Source organism: Lottia gigantea (assembly GCF_000327385.1).
Source record: "Lottia gigantea unplaced genomic scaffold LOTGIsca_20, whole genome shotgun sequence".
Lineage (NCBI taxonomy): Eukaryota > Metazoa > Mollusca > Gastropoda > Lottiidae > Lottia > Lottia gigantea.
In genome coordinates this window covers 2,253,683-2,278,708 of record NW_008708401.1, presented here as the reverse complement: position 1 = coordinate 2,278,708, position 25,026 = coordinate 2,253,683, and the positions used below count along the sequence as shown (strand labels likewise).

The 25,026-nt window shown below is 34.2% G+C and overlaps 2 protein-coding genes across 2 annotated transcripts; both read left to right on the top strand.

Annotated features, from left to right (window-relative positions):
• Positions 1-443: 443 nt before the first annotated feature.
• On the top strand, positions 444-1,091 carry LOTGIDRAFT_115133 (hypothetical protein; the record flags this gene model as incomplete). The annotated part of the gene is made up of 1 exon (XM_009053751.1): positions 444-1,091. A coding segment is annotated over one exon (648 nt), but the record flags the coding sequence as incomplete, so codon positions are not given.
• Positions 1,092-12,991: 11,900 nt separating this feature from the next.
• Positions 12,992-21,045, top strand: LOTGIDRAFT_231577 (hypothetical protein; the record flags this gene model as incomplete). The annotated part of the gene is made up of 6 exons (XM_009053750.1): positions 12,992-13,049; positions 13,434-13,707; positions 16,949-17,241; positions 17,523-17,555; positions 18,050-18,607; positions 18,823-21,045. 6 exons carry the CDS (start codon positions 12,992-12,994, stop codon positions 18,828-18,830), a joined length of 1,224 nt encoding a protein of 407 aa, XP_009051998.1. The 3' UTR covers positions 18,831-21,045.
• Positions 21,046-25,026: the final 3,981 nt, after the last annotated feature.

Below are 25,026 nucleotides of genomic sequence, written 5' to 3'. Positions count from 1 at the left end.
GTACCTTAGCATCTATAATTTTTCATCAACGTTTGAAGACACCCACGATCAAATGTACAAAATGCATTTGCACATATTTTTGTATCCTATCAATGAGTCCAAAAATCACCGCGATTAGCGGTCTGTACTGTCAGCTCTGTATACTTTGAAAAATTATAGAAGCAGATTCAACCTATTTTAATTAAAAACCAAATAGATACTTTAAAATGCTAATTTGAAACGTTGATTGAAAAGAATATATTTTAGATTTGCTTTAAATGTCGTACATTTAAGTTCAAAGATTTCACTTTGTAGAGCGGCAACAGGGATAATTTCTGATTAAATCGGACACATTAATATTATATTGAAGGGATTGGCACAATCCACCTATAATATCAGTTGGTCTGAGAGATGCCTCCACATTAACATTTTGATGTCATTTCATTATTTCAGAAGAGTACTGTGGTGGAAAACCTGCTGATGTCGTGTTTTTATTGGATGCATCCAATTCAATTTGGGGACCGGATTTTAAAAAGCAGTTGGAATTTGTCCAAAACATTGTGTCGATGTTCCGTATTGGTGAACAATGGACTCGTGTTGGTCTTGCTACCTTCAACAGCAAGGTTCAAGTACAGTTTCAGCTGAATTCATACTTGAACAAAACAGCTTTACTTGAAGCTATTGGAAATGTTGAGGAAACGTATGGTGATGCTACGGATACGGCTAGTGCTGTAAGGTATATGAGAAAGTACATGTTTAGTAAGCGGCACGGTAGTCGGAAGAAAGTTCCCCGAGTTGGTGTGGTCATCACTGATGGACAATCTTCAAATATCTTACGAACTGTGATGGAATCATCCAGAGCTAAACGCCAGCACATCCACATGTTCGCTGTTGGTGTTGGTAGTATGGTTAACAAACGTGAATTACGTGGTATTGCTAGTCACCCTCCCATGGAGTACATGTTCCAGGTGTTAGGATATGGTGCTCTAGGCTCCGTCAGGAATATATTAGCAGTTAGAACATGTACAGGTAGGACCAATACTGTTAACTTACTTCCTACCATTCCCGAAGGCCTCACCAGACTAAATTTCTATCCCTTTCTTGCTACGTAATATTGTAATGATGATACAGGTGGAGTAAATTCTCAAAGCATAGAAGATAAAGAAAACATAGATGTACTTTTATTAGTAAAGGATTGAAGCAAAACAGGTTACATACCCTGATCATGTATAGTATGTCATATACCAACGCTCACAAAAATGTCTGGAAGGGCCCCGTGTTTCTACGACGAATCGCGATGTAGATAATTCTGCATGCTCAAAGGCAAACAATAAACCAAATGTGACATTGAGGTCTATATTTCATATTATAAATCATAATGATGTATTTTTATTTGAATAGTCACTAGTAAACCAACACCAGCTTTAACAACTAAACCTGCCAGAAGAACAAGTAAGTATTGATTCTATTGCTTTTATTGTATTCAGAGATTCAGTAATAGGTAGGTAGGTCGCGGTAGCATTAGAGCCATTTCTGACTGTGGCGTAACAACGTATTTACAGACTCGTTAATAATGTTATTAATGGAATCTGCTTTAAGTTCAGAGAAGATCCTTCCATCGTTTTTGCAACGTTTAAGTACTGTCCATTTGGTTGTACCGATACAATTTGTGTGAAAAGGTACATACCAAATCTTGTTAGAACACCGACGTGAATGACTTAATCATTATTAATTCAAACATGTAGCATGCAATATCGCCATATACACAATTGCAAATATTGTTGTATGCCAAATTGCTAGATACAATATTGTCGAATACATACTTGTAGCAAACAATCTAGCTGAACAGAAACGTGCAAGATACATTCTCACCGGATGCAAAACTGCAAGACCATTCTCACCGGATGCAAAACTGCAAGATACAATAACATCGGTTACAAACTCACAAAATATACTCTCATCGAGTGCAATACTTCAAGATACAAAAAACGCCGTCTACAAAATTGCTATACACAGTCACTGTTAACAAAAAATGCAGCCGGTCGAATACGATGATGTAATTCGTGAAACTATGATTAAATTGAATACATTTTATGCATTTGCTAATCTATGGATGTCGGCATACGGGATAAAAAATTGTTTTGCATGTACAACATTAAACTAGAGAGGACAAATCACTCAAGTATACAAACTGTTATACAATTGCCTCATTATAAAGCATAACTGTCAATGTACTATAGGCAGGCATTGAAATTTGATGAACTGCACCAGCATTCAGAGTTTCAGCAAGACTTGATGTCTACATAGACTAACTAGAGCACGTCAAGATACAAGCTGATAACATCTGTACTATGTTTTCAAAGGTCAATTCAATTTTCAAGTAAAACTTATGATATACAAGTTGGATATGAAACGAAGAGTCACTGTAAGTTTCAGTTCACATCGGCGTGGATTCATTTCTAAATTTACAGATTAGGCCAATACCTACAGTATGCTATAATTCTTTATAACGGTTTTCGTTTTCCTGTATTTCAGGCAAATTACAAGACCAAATGGCTTTCTAACAGTATTCTATCAAAAATGCCATTAAATAAAGAAATAAAAAATTTCGAAAATTTCATGATTAGTATTCACATTTTAAATTGAACACTCTTTCAACAAAATATGGTTTAAATCAAGCTGTATTTGATTCGTTCGCCTGCAGTGTGATTTTTCTTTAGTGAAATGGTGAAACTGAGATCTCGTGTGTTAGGTATAAGATTTAAACTTGTAAAACTTGTTAACTAAACTAAAGATAGTACATGCCTATTAAAACTATAAGTGTTTGAAATATTAGGTTTATGTTCTAGTAGTCATAATTGTTTTAAGTGGTGTTGTTTAGTTGTATTTTTATCTCACGTTATTGAATTTAAGTGCGGTTTTTAAACGATTGATTTACGATACGATATAGTGAAGGACCGGTGTAAAGTGTAATAATTTCGTTACATTTTGGGCAACACTTCAAATACCTTAAGAACCCACTAAAGCTGAGCTGCAAAGAGCAGTAAGTACATGAACTGGAAGTTCACCCCGTTCACCTCGTTCAGCAAGAGACAAAACATTCCTCAACTCAAACACAAATGAGCAAATGGTTCACTTTTGAAACTACCACTTAACATTTTAAATTCTTCTTTTTACCCATATCCCCATTCGCCCCATTTTAACATCAATTATTCTACGGCCTTGTTACCACCAAGAACAGAAATAGCAGCATGGTCTAGTGACTGTTGTACGAAATAGCAACGGATATCAATGTACACTCCGTCAACATTTTAGCTGCTTTGGTGTTATGGTTGCATTAATGCCTTTTGGATTTACTCTCAAATTTTCTCACACTTATCTGTAAAAAAATTAGAGCCTAAGTCATTACCTCTCAGCTTTCTTTCTTAAAGTATCAGTTTAGTTCAATTGACTTGGGTGTTTGATTTTCTCAATTTACTTTCGTAATAATACTCTCGCCAATATAAAAAATGCAATACTTATAGCACCAATTACTTAATTTCGATTGTAATACGCATTATTTGCCGCACGTACATAATTGTATACAAGCAGGTATTTCCGAAACGAACCATATTTCTGACCTGAACACGGTAAAATTACATACTTGACCTAAACCGGAAGCTTGATATTGTACGAAACAATTGAACATTATATAAATTACACAATATCTGCACTTAAATTGTCAAGTGTTACAACAGTGATGCTGTATATCATTCCTACATATGTTAACAATTTCCTTTATTCAAGTTCGAAGTCCAGTTGTCCAAATTTCACTACGGCAATTATTTCGGTCGATGCTGGGGGTTGGAACAATCTAGAAATACTTACACACGACAATAATTGAGGTAGTCATAGATCTAACTCCAGCGAAAGTAAGGATACCTTGAGTGACCATTTGTCGTATTTGGTAATTGTTCCACGTGCAATATGTAATTATTATAATATACATTTACATTGAGGTCGAATTCTCTCTTTATATACAATAAACATGAAAAACATATATGGTGTTGTTTCGACAGCATTCTTATACCCGCCAGTATAACATTTTGTCATTAACATATACACAGAAAGGAGAAACACTAAATATTTGTTTCAAAAGCATTAAGTGTTGACCATTTATGACCGACCATAACCATTTAGAGCATTTGTATGTTCGTTATGTTCTACAGGTGATATTAAGCTCTATTAATGTTTTTATGGACAAATAAGAAAACAAACGTCTATGATCTGAACACCAATTGTTTGTTGAACCGTTTTAACATATCAATTGTATATATGGATAACTATAGTGACAGGTGTGTGCTGTACTGTGTACCAATGTCCTTTCATTGACACATTAGGCGAAGGTGCGATTAGGACCACGGAATTGTAAAGGGAGGCCAACCGGCAATTCTTTCCATGTTAAAAAATGATTTTTGAAAGAGGGGATGGGGAAAGCCGGATGTGAATATATTACTCAATAGTTACCGAGCTACACAACAAAATTATCAAACGCTTTCCCCATAGTATTAGAAAATATCTAGGAAATAATCCTTTTTAAATAGTTACTTTTTGGCTGTTTCAATCATAAAACAAAAAAAGATCATCAACTCAAAAACTACTTATTTTTTTTTTTATTGTATAAACAATGCTCCATTGAAAAATAACTGAAGAAAAAAGTCCAAAATTAACATGTTAACTTCGTCTTAAGATTTTCCAATATACAATGAAATGATCAATTTCATTAATAAGAATAACAGACTCAAATCTTAATGCGAAAAAAACAAATTTCCATTAAACTAGCAATTCGTCAACCCATAATGACATATTTTTGATGAAAACAGTCGTGGATAAAGCCAAGTAATAAATATAATGAATAAATCTACATTCGCTGTATTTTTATTACAAAATCCAAATAGAATAGAAAAGATATGCTAATGTCTGTGTTGTAAATGGTTTGTGGCGACTGGAACGTCAAACACGATCTATAATCAGCTATTGAAGCTTTACATAATAAATATCCTTTGTAAGTTGTCTATTCAATCTAAAGAATGTTTATGTGGCGTCTTACACATGAAAGAAGCGACAAAAAATTGGACCATTGGAAGACGTAAACAAAAATAGGCACACACGAGTGACTGTTCTGCGCATTGTTTCGAACGCACTGGATTATGTCCCATCATGTATAGCCAAAGTTATTCAAAAGGTTTCTTATTCTGGGTATTTTCTATCCTGTGGTGCGATCAATTACACACATTTACAAAGATATATTTATCGCGAAATGGAAATATATCGTAACTTAAATAGGGTTTAATAAAACTCTTTTTGAAGAATATCATTTTCAATAGAACCACCACAAGTATATTTATTATCTCACTATGTAATTCCTTGGTAGGTTAATCTACCGAGAGCAGAACAATACAGGGAGTCAACTTGTTTGAGCTCTAGGTATGCGGCTATCTGTGACACTTGGATAACTTGGCGAAAATGGTTCGAGAATAACATCCTTTGTTCATCAACGGTGATCAATTGTTGTCTCTTGCTAAGTTTACAACACCGATACATTGAAAGAACTTCAATACGCTTCTTATATCGCAGGAACAATTAATTTGGAATTACTGCACAGATCACATTCTAAAGTCCAGATAAACACATTTGCCATCTGCTTGTTCTTCAAACTTACCAGCCCTTAAACAACGTGATTCTTGATGAACATACATTCATGTATATGAAAGCACCAAAATTAAACTGGGTTAAACTTTAGTCGTGAGATCAAAAGTGAACGCCTTTGTTATTGAATTAATTTGTCCAAATCTGGTACGAGGAACGGCAACTGGCAACATGGTTTCCATTTAGTTATAACCATATACTATGATAGAAACTGAAATTCACTGCGCTAATTAAGATATAAAGCACTATGCAGTTGGTGGTAGGCTATTCCACTAATAAAACTGTTTCAAGTAACCATTTGTTTATATTGGACCAAAACTTAAATAGTTTTAACATTCAAATTGTCTTCACCAGCTCCTTACACCTATAGTCAAAACATTTCAAGTGGTAAAAATTACTGCTTTATCTGTTGAGAAACATTTCTCGTTGATTATGATATAGTCTACATTGATGTAATTAGTAATGTATCAAATTTGATATGGTAAATAAATTATGGGCGTTGTCGTGTATTTATAATACCATGCATACATATTCATTAACCACTCAGTTGGAAAGGAACCTGGTTGTCTGGTCTGACAAATTTCTGGCAATGCATGGTTTGGCGCCATCCAGTATAAGCGGCCATGATGCAAACGTCATACTACGATGTTTTCGTAAAAGATGAATGTTTCAGAAAGTATACTTTCAACACATCCAATAATATCACATATCTGTACCGTGTTGCGGTGGTCAGCTATTTTGAATAAAAGTTCGGTTCGTTTTAGCGGCTCATACGAAAGTAAAAGTGACGAAATAGGTTTACTGCACTTTCCATATGATATAGTGAACCCCCGACACAGTAATTACGTTTTATAAATTCTTTGCTAGAGCACATTTTAATATGCAAATTTGCGTTTCAAATAAAATGTTTTTATAGTGATGGCTTAATACAAACTATTTATTAGAGCTGAAAAGCAACTTTTCAATTCACTAACCGCATCTGATATGCTTACAAGTTACTTTTATCACAAGCAATTTTTTGTTGCATAATTAAATAAGCATTAAGAATTTATAAAAAATTGATCCATGTGCTTATTCGATTAATCACCTTTCTGACTTTTATTTTTCTTAATATATTTTATGTCGTTATGCTCTTTAGGTTTATGGACAAGTAGTCTACATATTTTTGCTCATTAAGTAAACACCTGGTGCTAAGTTGGGTATCTTTTTGTGGAGATCACAAGGCCCTTTTCAGTCACAAACAAGCCTTAAAACTTACTCGTAAAGATTGTTAAAAATTTGACTATACATTTTGTTGAGTAGAGGTTTTTTTTTTTACAGCGAATTGCTGTTAAGGAAATATGGAGTTAAATAGATCACATTACATTTCGCTTTAAATAAAATAAAATATGACAAAATATGCTCTAGATAATGTATATCAATAGCCTATGCTGTTTTTCACGATATACTTTATATCTTTGAAAATCAGGAATGTATTTAAAGGAAACTAATTGTTTGTTCCGATGTTTATCTTTCGAGTGACGAAGCCCCTTCCTAGCTATACGCATCAGTTGATTTGTACATTCCAACAGCAATCTCTAGAAAGAAAAGTTAATTTTCCAGGGAAGGGAAACTGGCCAGCCGAAGGTGAAAATGATGACGGTGATGATAGTGACGATTACGTTATTTACGAGGATTTGGGAAACGTAACCGATGCCAATGATATTGATAATGGTAAAAGTTTGTTGTACGCCGCCAGCAAGCGCCCTGGGCATAATGACCACGCTGTACGCGTCGTTCGCAAACTAACCCGAACGCTTGACTGTTTAAACACATTTGTGCTTTTTTCATAAAGTACCGCGTTAGGTTCATGAAACTGTCACAAATGTGGTTCCTATCCCCTAAGCATGGTAGTTTTAGTTTCCTTTTGAAATAGATACTAAATGTAATTTGAGCAGGAAAAATCCTTTCAATCACATTGCGTCATTTGAATTTTATATAAGCAAAATATTTCAAAACAGAAAATACCTCGAGCTTTTTTTTATATTTGGCGTGACCATCAAAGTTTGAAATAATAACCAAACAGTTGGATACCATTAAAATATTTACTTCGTAGTTCGTGTTGAGATCTTCATATCAAAACACAGAGTTCAATCTCTAGCCCTGTAGGGAAGAAATACGATACATGTTATCATCGCTTTTTACGTACTTTAATAGAACAATCACAAGAATTTAGTGGTTACCAATTCATGTTTTACTATAGCCCACACAATTGGGGCCGTAGGGAACCTTTAAGTTATTCACTTGGGTGATCTTGGGTCCAATTCAAGGTCTAAAAACGAATATTTTCTTAAAGATAAAATTCTATGTGGCCCTTAATAGGGTTAAGTTTGTTTTTAAAATAAAATTGATTTATGGGCAAATAAATATAATATTTTTAAATGTAAACAACATAAACTGTTTATGATATTAGAATTTAAATGTGTACATTAAGGACATATAGGTCTTTCACATCCGCGAAAACACTTCAGTGAATATAATGTATACCATATACATACACGATCCCTTGAACCCAATACAATTGGCAATTCTAAAGACATTTAGCGTTATTTCCTTAGATTAGTAATGTTATTTATGAATTTTTGTAGGTTAAATTGTAAATGAAAATAGCGAAAAATGCAATACAAAAGAAAACCTTAAATTTTTAGTTTTGTTAAAACGAAATGAAATTATAAGATACAGATACAGTAAAAAAGTCAGGGTTATATTTTGATGTTTCTAATGTTAAGAATTATGTTAAGCAAGCGGTAGAGTGCTATCTATTCTCAATCCATGAAAAACAGCCTTTATTGTTCATTAATGTGTTAGTTGCTTTCAATGGTTTATATTAGCAACTTATTATTATCAAATGATGCTTTTGTTGTTGTAATTTTCACATTTTTATAAGAATACATGGTGCCAGGCGATGTTCCATCAAATGTCGATTTCAAGAGGGATCCACAAAAAATTGTTATATTGTCATTTTTTTTTCGTTAGAAACGTTAAGTTGATGATTCAAATATCAAGTCGATAGATCAGAACAACCTAGAATTTCCCAAATCTTGTCTAACAACGTTAATTTGCATTAATATGACTTTCGTATTGGTTAAAAGGCTTTTCAGTGTAAATGAATACATATTTTTTTTATGTATTTGTACCTTCGTCAATCCTCACTGTTGAAACTCATGATCTAATTCTACTTTGTATCTTTACAGCTACTACCACGCCATCACCTCCACCGAAGAAAGTCAAAGAGACAATGCTGTTTCCTGGTACGTATTGCTTTATAATATGTATAATGCCATGTATAATTTTATTACCACGTGAAAATGGTTACTCTCCCATTTTTTTGTCCTACTGCGTATTGTTCTGTAACATGATTGCAAGATATTCAGGGTGTCGATTTCCTTTGAAGAGCTGTACATTTGTGTTTTATAGCACACACATCTGAAGTTGAATGACATTTTAGAACATATTCGCAGTCAAGACAAGTCACATTTGACCCGTATCTCGTTTTTCAAAAGGTATCTCTTGTGACTGGTGTAAGGTCACACTTTGCCTTGGTGAAGAGGAAAATGGTATTCGATGTCCAAAATCACGACCTTAAAATTACCAAATTTTCCAGTCCTTATTTCATATAAAGGGCCTATTTTATGTAAATTAGAATTCATAATTAGAAATTTTTGGTTTAAGAAATTTTCATTTTCGAGTCAATGCTCACTACCTGTGCGATAAAACCCATTTATTTTAATAGAAAACCATTTCAATGAACTTGATTCATGGTGATTCGAGGTTTGTCAAGCTCGGTGAGGTAGAACATAAGGTTTTTTTACGCCCATGCACAACTATTAAAGGTACTTAATGTATAATCTATTTTACACTACTATATGATCTAATCGGCCAAGGTTATCAATCGTCCTGCGAAAATGTTTACGACGTATGTATGATGAAATATTTATGAAATATATAGATGATTTATAACACCCAATACAGTATACTACGAATGACCTGCCAACTGGAGAATATACTAAGGGTAAAACTGATGTCAATATGCTTATTTTAGTACTATCGACTCAGTTCTTTCGTTATCGTGGTGTGCTCAAGCTTCAAAAGCATACAAACCAAGGCTTTAAAAAGCACTGGTTTTATATGTGATTGCGATGAGACGGTACCATCAGATTATAATCTCTCCTTATTTTTTTAAAATTTAATATAACAACTGAACTAAATATAACAGCATTATACAGTTCTAGCTTCATGATTTAGGCCCGGGCTTTTTATTCTCACATCACCCTAGCATTGTGTTCCTGTTATTGCGAAAGATTCAAAGTTAAACCGCTTATTATTCTTGTTAAAATTTCAGCTAAGACATAAAGCCTCTTTAAAGTAGGATTTGCTCTATTTGATTGATGTAAACACCTATTTATATCTATTCTGTGGCTTATTTACTTTAAAATACCTCCATGTTAATTTAATATCTAGCTTGTTGCCTCCCAGGTGGGACGTCCATCATTAGAGTATTATCAACATGTTTATAATCAATCTCAATATCTAATGTGTTTTGTTGAGAAATAGTGATACGCTATATCTGTATAATCACCAACCAAGTTATAACAACAGTATTACATATCAAATTTGATAGACATGTTTTATACCTAAATGATATGAAATCTTACAAATTTTATAGAATGTTACGTTCTAGGCATCCAGATACTGTACCAATAACGATCTCAAGCGTTAACCACCTATAACGGACCTCGATTACGAATAATATGTAGGTCATAAATACTCATAATTGATGTTTACAACCAAATTTATAAAAATATGGACTAAAGAATATAGGAAAATCGACACGCCTCAAGCTTTAAACCAGTCGACGCTATTTTCAACGATGTTTTTTACCCAAATTTATCTAGGTTTTAAGAATTATTATTTTGTTGCACGACCTTGAGGCTAGGAGACGGTTGTTATTGAGGTTATATAACCAATTTAAGATAATTTGTGGAGAATGTCGCCCACTATGTTATCAAAATCTCCTAGATCAAGCTGTATTTGGTGACATGTAGATTATATTCAGGTATACGTATTCAACTGTGAGAGAGACGTCACGTTAAATTGAAGCAACATAACGAACTATTGTGTGTTTCCCTTGAGCTACGTCTTCTACAAAATATTCATTTAAACCACAAGCATCCTTCAAAATTCATGGTAGTAGACACTTATGGATGTCTAGCAGCATAGTTTTGTCCCACATAATTGGTTCGTTTAAAATTCTAGAATCCTTCAAAAGACACGAAAGGCGACGAGGGTTCTTAGAGCAAATGTCACGTAGGACGTATACGTGTCTAAGTTGACTACATTAATTTCTGCTAGAACAAAACGCACGAATAGATTTTAAGGATATAGTGGAAAGGTCGCTATCGTCTGAGGCTCGAAGACAAAACTGATCCTTACCACAGTCTTCGTCAATGTCAAGAACATGAAATGAGGTAAAGTAATTCTGCAATTCATGTAGTTGAACTACCACTTTTCAATGACGACGAACTGCATAAGAAAATGCACGCTGCATCTTTCAATGATTAACATAATTGCACTTGTGCGTATACGTTACTTTTAGTCCCCCGCAGTTCAAGAACAATTATAGTCGCCCTATTGAAAAGAAGTAACAAAGGGAACATTGTTACACCTCAAAAAGCAATTACAATTTCTCCTGAAACGACATACAATATCATTTTCCAATTTTTCAAAACTGCAGTTTTATTACCTATATATGATATTGGGCATTATAAATTCATTAGAAGTGTTTTTGTGGTAAAATTACCTTTGAATGGTTACATTGTAAAATCTGGTAAAATTAAAAAAAAATCAAAAGTAAATTAAATGTCGATTTTCTACAAGATTTAGCGATAAATTATCTTGATTTAAAGTACTCGTTCACATATTGTTACCACAAACACACAAAAAGAATAAACGCAGACAAAAACTTACAGTGTACACTTGAATATAACTCAGTAAAAGAATTCCACGGATAGTCTACAGATTAATTAAAATGTATATTCAGATGAAATTTATCCGTTTATATTTGAAATGTTCACTGAAAATTGATTTCTGAAAACAGGTTGCGCAAAACCATCCAGGACACCTTCCTACTGGATTAACTGGACAGGTTCGCCATTTTAGGGTTTTTTTTTTGGGTCTTGAATATAAATAGCCTTCAGAAGTACTAGAAATAATTCCTTCAAAAATACGTGAAACTAGGAATTTCTCTTTCTATTTCTGTATATGTCTTTTCTACTTTCTAAAACGAATAATTTTGGACACATATGGATTTGAAGGCTCAAATTTCGCCGGCGAGCTTTGAACACTATTACTGATTTACTTATCTATATTCCCAATTCTGAAACCAAGGCGAATCTGTCATTATTAATCATCTTGAATTAGCCCCCAATCTCGTCAAATCAGATCTGGGATTAACGAATCCAGTAGATTAAAACAGTCTGACTACATTCTTTATCGCAATCAATTGTTATATATCTAGGTATAGACATTACACAAGTGTACGTAAGTTATAAAAATGACAAATTTCTAATTGAAAGATTTGAAAATGACAGGTTTAAGATACCGTATCACTTTTACACCTAGACACATTAAACTAGTTTTATCTTGTAGAAATTCTATCCTTTTTAAAATAAAATCATTTAGATGTCAACACATTCTATACAATTACCCGTACCAAAACACCCACCTTTTCGGTTTTGAGTGGGCAAATTTAAACATTATATAAATAGACGATACCCAGAAATTTCAACTAAATACTATTTATTTTTACAATTGCGTAGGAGATAAACCCTACTGAAGAAATGTGATCCTGTTTTAAGGTAACCTTAAGAGCGTTACGTTCTAATTTGTGGTGAGTTGTAGCTATTGAGGACGGACAACGTCATGCAGAACGCAATGAAAATTACCGCTAATTAATACCCTTGGTCTTGCTTATCGTTAAGCTGAAATCGAATGTTAAGTCTCACAGCTTGGGCAAATTACTGTATCGAAGTTAGACCTTCTGATCATGCAATAAGCTCTGGACTTGATGGTTAGTCAACTGCTTTTTTAAAACTTGTGTTCCCAGTATAGCTTTATTATTTTTATTGCATAAAATCGTTTGCCAACCACAAAATATGTGTAACATGGGTTTTTTTCAAATCTGAATATCGGTTAATGGCCACATTCCATAATAGATAGTGAAAATATTTGCAATAAGACGTGTCAATGTTCAAGTGTGTTGAATAGACGAAAGCTTCCTTTAGCTATGCGAATAGGATTTATTCAATGTAAACTTGACATCATTGACAGCAATTTAAATGCAGGTAAAAAGGGCTGTTGTATAAATAGATATTTAACCTATTGAATAAACATGATGTAGGTTTTTAGGTTACCTTGTGTGCTATATAAATGAAAGAACGCGTGAATAAATGAAATGAGGATTTACACCCTACATCCCAAATTCCGATATAAACCCTACACTAGTAATGGAGAAATTCAACAAAAGCTTCTCAAAATTGATCTCAAAACCCTTCCGTTAGAGACTTATCCAACTCGCGATGGCAATACTGTTGTCATACTGAAGTCATTTGCTTTGGTGTATTACACAAATGTAATGAAAGTAAAACCCCCTTCGGAGCCATAATTAATTTTTCGAATTAGGATACACTGTGATACTTTCTAAACAGATACATTTATTTTCATTTCAGAATGCCGAGAAAAGACAATGGATATTGTATTCGCTATCGATTCATCTAACGATATTTCTCGTAACGACTACTGGCGTCAGATCCGGTTTGTAAGGGAAGTGGCTAGAAGAATGGATATTAGTAAGAACAAGACCAGAGTTGGATTAATAGTTTATGCTGACCAAGTTTTACATCAATTTGATTTGAATGACTACACCAAGATGAAACCACTGTTAAATCGTATTATAACTGCACGACGAACTGCTGGTGGAACTAGAATTGACAATGCTATCAGGTAAGATGAAGGCATTGTTGCTTGAAGCTACCGAAGTTTTTCTTATGGCTCTAACGGATACATATGCTAACGACGATAGGGATAGAATGGAAGTTTTCTGTGGTCCGAATCAGGAATCTGTTGCGGAACAGCATTCACGTAATAAAATATGACTTATTAAGGGTTACCACACCTTCGCTCACCGACCAAAATCAGGCAAATGACTTCATCAGATTAATATCTCTCTAAATGAAAACTTCGGCGGTTGTGAACGAAAAGCAACCCAAGTGAACATTTTATCGTAATTCGATTTTATTCAATAATGTTTAGATAAAAAAAATTGCGGTACAAGGAAATGCAAGAAAAGATGCAATTTTAAAGTTCTTTCCCGAATTGTTGATTCCTCTGCGATTGTATATTTGTCTTCCTTAACATTGAATTCATCAACATTCTTACCATTATTTTTTTAATTCCTGAATATACAATTGTTATCTCCATCATACATTTTACACCTTGTTTCAACAATTCAGATAATAACTAAATTCCTAAATTCCTATTGCAATTTACAGTTACCTGTTCTCGGTAGATAAGAATTAACGACTTGATCCTAAACGATATGCATATTTCTATGCGGTTTTTGAACTTTACATTAGGGATATGTATGAATACAAGTCTACCTTAGATCTACATATTTTGGGCTGGTAATATTTGAAACTAAAGATAAAATTGAATACATTTCACAAATAAACCACAAAAAGACGAAATAAACAAAATATCTTTCTTGAACAAATTTTACTATGTCATTAAATACATTGTAGAGTTGATTTTTTTAACCACGAAACGTGCAGTTGGATGTAACATTCATTCAAATGTCTGATAAAGTTGATGTGTCTTGTTGAACTGCATTATTATCGGTAGTCTTTCACAAGGACCAGAGGAAAATCATAAAAAGCGTCGGGTCTAGTAGACTTCTATCATTAAACGCTAATAGAGACTAGACAAAATCAGCAAGATTCAGAGTATTAAAGGTACATTACCTCTTAGGATGACCAGACAAATGGAATTTTTAAATTTGGTTAAAATCTTTGTTCATCAATGGACTTACCTGGTGTCATAACTATGCAAAAGAATCTCGCTATAATCCAATAAATTGATAAAGCTAAGTTATAATTCATTAAAGTTTGAAACATGCTAGGAAGTGTGTTTATGGATATTTCGTCTTATATAGAGATTCTGTTCTTTAGTCATGACACCTGGTAAGTCCAGCTGATGAATATATACACTTGTCGACCAAGTTTTTTGTCCATTCTAGAAAGGTAATATTCTTTTACATTAATATCCTAGTAATATGTAGGAATTTCTTAAGTTTTTTTGTTTCAAGTCATGCGGAAATAGTATATTAAATTTCGGGCATGTTAATTAAATATTCTAATATATCAGTAAACATACGAGAGAAACTGGACAATATCGCCACGGAGATCAACAACCGTGGGTCTGGTAGCAATCCATCATCTAAATACACCTATAAACAACATCGTAACATGGTACATCAAAGACATAGATATTTCTAACATATCTTCAACGTTTACCATACGTCAGGCTTCATTAATATATTCATTTATTTACACTGTTAGAATTCTCTGTAAAATATACGAAGAATATGATGACAATATATGAATAAAAAAATCATTACTGTTAAGTTATTGGCAAATACCGCGCTTAGGCTGATTCCATACGATGATGAAAAGTTTAACTTAATTTGTTCCCAAGATCCAGCTCTTTAATTCAATCAAGTTTTAGCCTAGTCACAGAGAGTAACAAAGTTTTAAAATATATTTTGGAACTTTAACCGTTGTTTGTTTTGCCTGTATGGAACAGATGATAGTCGTTAGGTTTTGAGCAACAAGGCTGCCCAAAATTACCTGTTTATTTACAGCAGAATTATTTACAGTGTACCTCAATGTTGATTAATAAACAACAGAACTTTTTAAGATGAAGTCATTATCATATACTTATGTTTCAGAGAAAAGTTATACCGAAGTATTATAGCAACTCATAATTAAGTATCTCGCGGCACACCCTACATCCTTAGTACAAACCACTTTCATTAGTTAGAGGTGCTATATTTATCATAATATTTTAATGACAAAAGCTGTCATATACTGAGCGCTTTTTATAAAAAGGTGCAATTCATCATTTCATTATACAAGGAAAGGTATGCTTAAGAGTTTTGGCTTCTGATCAATTTGAATAATCCTCATTACTTGTGCCGTAAAAGGGTGGTATTTCACAAAATTTGATCAAGTTTTTATATAATTATTATTATATCAAATTACTTGTACGAAAAATTAAAAGCAAGATTCGGATTAATGTTGCTGATAACTTGCTGAAATTGATTGCATGACCAAGGAGATCAATTGTTGCTGATCAAAATAAGTGGGAACACTTCCTGCAGAAACTATGTAACTGTATCAGGAATGGAATTGAGTTTGTCAAAATTACCCGCTATGATATTGATAGATGAACGGTGTTGTATATTACTCAGTAATAGGTATTGGTCACTAGGTACACACCAGAGTATTCACCTCTCAACCCGTTATCTTCTTCAGGTCGAACTGTTACTATATCACTACATACCAATATAATGGACTAGACCTCTTGACCCACTTAACTACCAATTTCATATAATTGGTCTTGACAGAGATGACCACTACCTTACTTGTCCAGAATACTAATATTGTGTGAATTGTGATATGGTTTGACGTTTGGTTTTCTATTTAGGCTTTTATTACTTGAGTGGTGTATTATAAGACCGAGTCGTGTTTGATCGGTTTTTGACCAGCTTGACGTCAGCAATATAATAAATTAACATTATAAATATTTCATATTTTGATATTGGTATTGATAAAATAACGAACACAGATTAGTCAATTTGATAATTTGAGTGTATTCAGGTGTCAATAATGTACATTCAGAATCCATGGACACCCTTTTATTAATCGCCAATAGTATGTAATAGAATCGAATGCTACCTTCTCCACAAACAGTCTTTAAATTGCGAATTATCCCGTTGGCATCCTAGTTGATCAGTATCAGGAACCAGTGAGTGCCTGATGTAAAGCTATGTACAAACTTCGTACAGGTGTAACTGAAAATTAGTTCTTTGCTCTGTCCACAAAAAAGGACAGAGATTTCTTAGAGGGTTTCAACAAAAAATGTCTTAGTAGATGGCAATTTAACCATATTCCAATTACTATTCCAGATATGTTCGAACCAAGAGTTTCAGAAGAAGTGTCAGTAGAAACAACACAGCTCAGGTTGGTGTGATTATTGCTGGTACCAAGTCAAGGAATCTTCATAGAACTAAGAAAGAAGCTAACGAAGCTCGAAAGGCTGGTTTAACGTTAATCTCTATTGGTGTTGGTAGTGGTATAGAACAACAAGAAATGGAAGTCATCGCTAAAGATAATAATAATAGCAACCGTGGATTTATTATTGATACTTTTGATGAGCTGGATGCTTTAATTAATGATACTGTTGTTGAGGCGTGCAGATGTAAGTTTCTTTTACAGTTTCTTTTACTCCGCATTATGATCTTCTAGAATTGACTTTTGCTTCGTTGGTCGTTGTACCGTAAGCCGGTCATTGCCTGTGAAGTTCGCGTCTTTCAGCAAGATCAGAACAATTTGAGCTTTTTGTGGTAAACAGTTCGAACAAATTCTATTCTAGCTTGCTGACAGCATATTATATTACGTCATATCCTGTCACACGTTGTGGTGAGCATGTATATAATATTTAAGGAACTTTGTATTTAAAATGAAAATTTATATTTTCAGCGAAAATTGCTGAAAGACCAGTATCTGATCAACGTAAGTACAATTAATTATAATATCTTCAGTACCTACTAGTCTATGTTAGCCACGACCCTTTTTGACATAACTTGATAATACGGATTTCAGGAAATATTGTAATGTATGATTATGGCATATACGGTGTATCTAATCTAAATCGCTTGATACTTGATATCATACTGAAACATCTAGATAGTTCGTGAAGTCATCAACAGAGCTAACAGCTGACACATACTACAAAACAACAACCCCAGGTGTATCAAACAAGTGGTTGCTGAAGGGTTATCTGGCTGATGTTTTGCAGATGTTCTGTTGATCTGCCATTTGCCACTGAAATAACGTTATGACTACCAGATGTGTGCATGTAGGCTCGTCATCATTTTTCCTTATATATTTGATAAGTATCCAGTTGATCCATTGGGGCGATGAAGCGAGAACCACACTTCATTGCTCAATTATTACCCAATGCCAATAAGTGGCTGCAATTCTATAAGACATCTCTTGCATTTCAGCTTGTGGATTCAGACAGCAAGCCGATTTAATGTTTATATTGGATAGTGTTAACGCTGGTAGAACTAACACCAAGAAAAGTTTAGAGTTTGTAAAATCAGTGAGCAAAGCAGTGGATATTGATAAAGATAACATACAAGTTGGACTTATGTCAGCAGAATGTGAACCAGGAAACGAAGGTTTTTCACTAGGAGCTCATAGAAACCAACATGAATTAATGAACGCTTTAACGGAGAAGAGAGGAACCGATATCACCAAGCTACTGAAAACCATGAGGAGAAACTCCTTCAGGTCGAGTCAAGGTGCTCGTAAAGATGCTAAGAAGGTAGCTGTAGTAGTGGTTGATGGTAACCTAGAACAGCCATTAAAAGCTTTACGAGAGGCAAGATTTGCCCGGATTCGAGGAGTAGAGGTGTATGTGGTGGCCGTGGGGAATGATAAAGTTCAGAAAGAGATGGAAATGATGTGTGATGCACCGACTCAGCAACACTTTTTACGAGTAGAAAATTATGATCAGCTGAAAACTCTAAAAACAGAGCTTATTGATATGCTTTGTGACGGTAAGTGTATGATACTCTTTTTTGATAATTGTCACCGAATTGCTAATAAAATTGCAGCGATCGCGCGACACAGTCTTTACAGATGCTAGTGTCCATTCTTTAGGCATACTTGAATTTGAGAATTTGCTTGCTTGTTCCAAACAGATCTGTGATAATTATCGATTGCACAATCTGTTCATTGAAGCTGCATCATCTGACATATATTCTATTTTCAGAACTGTAAGAAATAAGCATGATGTATGAGATTATCTGTGATAGAGAGAGAATGTTGTATATTGGGGGACCAGGAATTAACCTGAATAATGGTCATCCCATCACCGGTATATAAACCAACACTGAATAGCTGACATCTTTGCTGTGACTATTTTCAATTTTATTAGGCCAAGCGTGGCTGAATCTCTTAGTGTGTTACGTTTTCCCAAGAAAAGGCCGATATATAACAAAACACAATGCTGATAAGAATACTTTTTAAAAGGTTGTTACAATAAAAACTGTTTCGCCAATATGATAACGTATTTGTGTATCAGTATCCGTTTGTACACCAAGCCATATTGATGATGCTAAGCTGTGCAAAGAAGATGTCGCCTAATCCCCTTACAAAAAGTGCTAGTATAATTTTATCTAAATAGTGCTATGAACATAGAACATGAACATCCGAAAGTGCTTTATAATCCAAAGACGCTAACCAAAGAATACAATCGAAGAAGAAGGCTATGTCCGGTGTATGGGATGTGGAAGGAGATATTCGTTTGAGACGGGCATGTGCAATATAGTGGTGCTAAAAGAATTGAGACAAATCTATTTCTGACATGACACTATAAACAGGACTGCATTATTAAAAACTATACAGAGAACATTACCGCTTTTCAACTGCTACTTCGCTGATGATTTAGAAATGTGTGAACCTAGAATTTACCAACATCGCTACGAGAGCAGGCATAAGGACACTGAAACGTCATTCCTGCTTTTGTAAACCCGTATGCAAACCGGTATATCATTTGTGTACAGGATAGTTCGGCATCAGTTCTGAAGAGTTCTTACAGCGTTCCAAGCATACATACTAGTGCTATGCTTCATACCATTTGACTTCGAAGACTACACGTTTGTTAACAGTTCGTACCTTCACATTGGTCGCTAAAACTAAATACTGTTATTAAATTGTTAAGATTGCCGAACTTATATTATTTAGGTTTTGTTGATATTATTTTGAACATTCAGGCAAAACTTTTTTACCGTTTAGTAATTTAGTTGCTTTTTATATTTTGTAATCTGTACTACATTTAAATGCTGAATCGAGTGCTTCAAACTATACTGCTAGCTTCTCTATTTTGTTTGAACGGCTTTGTATATATTGTACATAATTCATATGAGATTTTTAAAAATTATTCACAATGGTCTGATTAGTCAAGCACCCTTGTCCCTGTTACGACGTTCATCTCTCAAATATGACTGAGGCTTTTTGGCTAGGGACACCCTAACCCTCAGACAGTTATCAAATAGTGCATGCATGAAGTAGTGTCTACCAATTACATGTTGAAACTTTTCATTTGATAACACTCGGATATCGAAACGATTACGAACTATTTCTGTTACCAAAGCCTTTGATATCTGTACTATCATAACATGTGACTTACCTTGTACATAATTTTTATTTATGCTAGATACATATATCATGGATAAATCAAACAAGTTATACCATATTGTTTGTTGAGCATTTAGGTAGGTTAGGTAATTATTGTTATGCTTAGCATGCTTAACTATGCTTACTGATATACATACAGTAGCAAAGAGCCAGTTCTGGTTAAACCTTAGTCCAGGCCAAGCGCTATGTACAATATTACAATAACAATATTTATTACATAGTATGACATAAATTAATTACAAATTATTTTTAGTTATATAGGTAGCTGAATAGGTCAATGTAATTCCGGTGAAATATATAGAATTTGTACATAGCTTTGAAATTTGGTCCTTTTAGAATACCCTTCTTTAAGACGAGAAGTTTAAATACTTTCCTTACTAAGCGTTAAATTTCTAAAAAAAAATTTCTTTTTTTGAAAAGAATATGAGGTCTTTCTTAACTTAAAGAACCAGAAACGCTATTCTGTACACTGCCCTCCTGTGCCATTTTTACTTAGATCAGACTTGAGCTGACTTTTTTTTTCTAATGTGTTCCTCGAAAACTGCATCTTTTCATGTTCATTTACTGAACAAAACGGTAGTATTGAGTTATTTTAGATGATTAGAGTCACCTGTTGTAAATTATATTTGGATTGCCTCTAAAAATATACGTGTAATATAAATATTATTATTCTGTTGTTATATTGTAAATACTGTTGTTATATTAAATGTATTTTGTACAATTTTAAAATTGATATTTGCTAGTTAGTAGATCGTATTATGTTAATTCGCTGATAGAAAATAAAAGTTGAAATACCCCTGTTGTCTTTTCTTTCTGGTTATGATGATTTGTTATGATGGATGTATGTCAGGGTCATCATGGCTGAAAGTGACAAGAACATGAAGTTCATGGGTGGCACCAGATTGTGGAAAGGCCTTAAAAGTGATTGACAACAGGCGATCAGACGAAAAGTATAGCTAGGGTAACTTTGGTGAGAGGAGACTGGGCCCATTGGTGGCAAGGGTATGAAAGTGACTGATGACAGGAAAGAAACCACAAGTGTAACATTCAAAGAGGGGGAGAGAAGCAACATGCAAGATACAGCTGATGTAACACATCTGTGAATGGGTGTAGGGTCGGTGATGGTACAATGATTACAATTGGGAAAAGCAACTCAAATGAAAGAGGAGTATGATAGTCAAGGTATAGCGAGTGTAAGCATCTTTGAAATCAAGTTGGCAGTGGGTGTGTCAAGGTCCTGACTGATTCACACTCACAGTTCGGTATTTGGGAGAAAGGATGCTTCACAAGAATACAAGTAAGAGTTTGACAGTAGGGAGTGTCAAAATGTTCAAAGCAATGATTGCGAAGCTCGTGTTTGAAGGTAAGTAGGCTATGTATACACGAATTTGTGAATATAACGGAATACGTGAATGTGATAAGAGTGTATTTTGGCACAGCTCGACTCAGATTGTCGATGCATATCACATAAATCACAAGGGTATTGCCCTCAGACAAAAATGCAATTCGTATCAATGGAGTTAAGAATGACAATGCCAAGAAATGGAACGATATGAAGAGAACACGGTTTGTATAATGATAAAATCTGCTGGTTGATAATATGGCAGAGCAAATTACTACTATACATTTTCATGAAATATAGACCTGTAGAATGTGACTATGGCGTCTTGGTCAAGATAATTTGGATTATACAAATATAATTAAAACTTTGTTGATTGCAGGTATTTGATTATTCAGTATTAATAACATACTTGGATATGCGCTGGTTTGAAACCCTGTACCTGAGGTGGCAAGGATATAGTTACAGATGATGCAACAACCTTTAGTAGCTCGGATGGTTATGTTGCTATTATTTTTATAAACGAATTGTCCTCTCATGTTTCACTCTTAATTCTTGAGCCTGCTAGAAGTAAGGACTACGATTATGGGATTTTATTCTTGCATGTTTACAGCTGAAACAAGAACTTAAAATAAACGATAAAGGCTGCCGCACACTTGCCATCGGAGTCGAAAAATCGGCCAGTGTGCGTTGGTCTACGACAGCCCTAAGAGAAAATCAGGGAGAGGGGGGGAGGGGGGGCGGGAGAGAGACATTTGGCATGTTTGACCGAAAGACATCCTGACGTGCCTTGGAGGCTAGTTAAAGGTCAACCAATAGAATTCCATGTTCGTATCACGTGCTCACTTGTGGATGACAAACTGTTTACGGTAGCCCGAAAAAAGTGTGCGCTAAATGTACGTCCCGATAATTTGACTCCGTCGAAATATTGTACGGCGTTACGTCAAAAAATCGGTAAATGTTCGTCGGCCTTGACGAAACCCGAAATCATTCATAACAGTGCAAATTCTGGCCAAATCAATTCTGCAATTCTAATAGGAATTCTAATACCGGTGATAGGCATTTTCCCTTTCCATAAGGCTTGGTGGTCAACGTTTCAAAAGTGATGTTGAAAAAGCATTGGAAATTGCTTAAAAAAAAGCCCGTTTTAAGCCATTTGGTTCTGGTTTCTGTATGTATTTTCAGTATAGCCATTGTCTTAAGTTATTTCTGTAAGAATACCTCTGTAATCACACTCACACACGATCTACAAAAATGATATGCATAATATTGAAATAATGATTTGAGTAAAAAAACTTTTAATTCCTTACGAATCTGTATATCCACTTAACACGAATACTTTGAAAGACGATATAAGATTGTCTACAGGGAGTCTCTTTTTCCCCATACCTATTCTCGTGTTTTAATTAAAATATTAACAAACTCACAGATAACACTATCTATTTTTATCTCCAGTTTATATTATTCTTGGCGCTTCTTCGGCTATGAAATACTTTAATGATGAATTAGTTTTTCACCAATTGCTTGCCAAGGGCATCACAATATTGACTTAATGGAAATTGGATGTTTAACGTCTTGATTTACAAAATTAAAAGGTGGTCTAAAAGAAACACTTGTGGGAGGAAGGAAACGGCGATAGTAAAGTTCAAATTAGTCAATTATTTTCCGTTATTGCACAATGGTATAGAGTTACCAAAATCTTATTTTAGTCGTTATTAACATACAAACATCCTTAGAAGCACAATTTGGAATACTGGAAAAAATGAAATGAATGGAGTTTACGTCCTACTTTTCTGCACCATGTGGGCTTATGAGGAAGGGCAATGCCATACAGAGTACATTAAGAGAAATTTTGCCTAGGGACTGGCCTTGGCTTGCTCTTTTATTTTTCAAATGTCGAGGGGTCTTTATAGTGCACAATCGTTAGAACACGAGGCCTAGGCTTATATTGTCCATTATATTTTTCCATGTCAACCCCCTTACCTGCATCACTGACAGGGGGGTGAACCGGTTTGAAAAACCTGAAAGTATTATGGGGTTATTTTGGGGATAAGTCTATCCATATACATCGTGAAACTTATTAGAGCTATGTCATTGTCAATGAAGCTCCAAAGTGTCATTGAACTATTGAGACGAACTCATTGGATGAAGCCAAACCCTCCCTTCCCAAAACCCAAAACGTGAACCGCCATTCACAGAAGTGAAGATGAAGAAAATGATTACAATATTGCACTTTTCTTGTAACTTGTTCGCCTGCGAAGAAATCTTCCTGACCGCTTTTTTTCTGCAACGAAATAATAACGTTAATAATGTCTGAAAATAGAGGGATACGTCAACAAGGCATTGACAAATTTGATTTATATTGTATTTTATTATCTAAACCTAATAATATATACTAATACATAACATTGTCTCTTACCTAATTCCTAAACCTAATAATATATACTAATACATAACATTGTTATAGAGAATCTTACAGATGAGATACACAGATTGTACAGAATTCTTATGTAACACTTACTATTATCATACCTTTAATATAGGTTTACTCTTATCACAAGTACTAAAACTGTTCTTCACTTACCAGAGTTCAATTTAAGCATTTATCATAGAGTTTCGAGAATGAAATAAAATGGTATATTTATCGGGAAAATCTTCTGCGAAAGTTATAAAGGTATGACAACTCTCGACAGTCTCTATACCCTAAGGAACTATCATCATTGGCAAGATCGATATGAAGTCTATGACTGCCTAATGATGAAAAAAGAATCAAAATTAAAGTTGATCAGCAAAAACTGTAATTTGGTGTTTTAAATTGCTAATCAAATTTTACAATCAATGCTTTCGTAAAGTGAAACATTGACTTCTAAATTGCAGTTTGTTCTCATGATACCACACCAAACAACAAACCAGTAAACTGTTCAGAAACCTTATATAACCCACATCGTTGATGATATTGGAATTTTCACTTTTTATATACCGTATAGTCATTTAAGCTGTATCATTTAAATTTATGTAAAAAATTCTAACTTAAGTCGAGCAGCAAAATATTCGGATTGATCACAATTAAGAACGGATCCAAATGCTTCCAGTGGCGAATACAGAGGAATTTCAAAGAACATGCAGAGAATGTTCATTTCTACTGCACCAGTCTATTCATCCCTAAAGTTTACATAATACAAACTCGATTACCAAACAAAAACCCACTAGGTCAAATCAATGTAAAATTAAGATCATTATAGTGGCGTTAACTTAGTCAATCTCGTGGAACTATTTTGTGCATATTTTCGATGTTTCTAAAACTCAGACTGAAAAATGGATAATTAACCACCTTGTTAGAAAGGGTGTTAATGAAGGTACCAGATTTTGGAATCATTAAAGTTCAACCGTAAAAGTGCAATTCTTCAAGTCTGCTCTAGAAATACACTATAATCATAA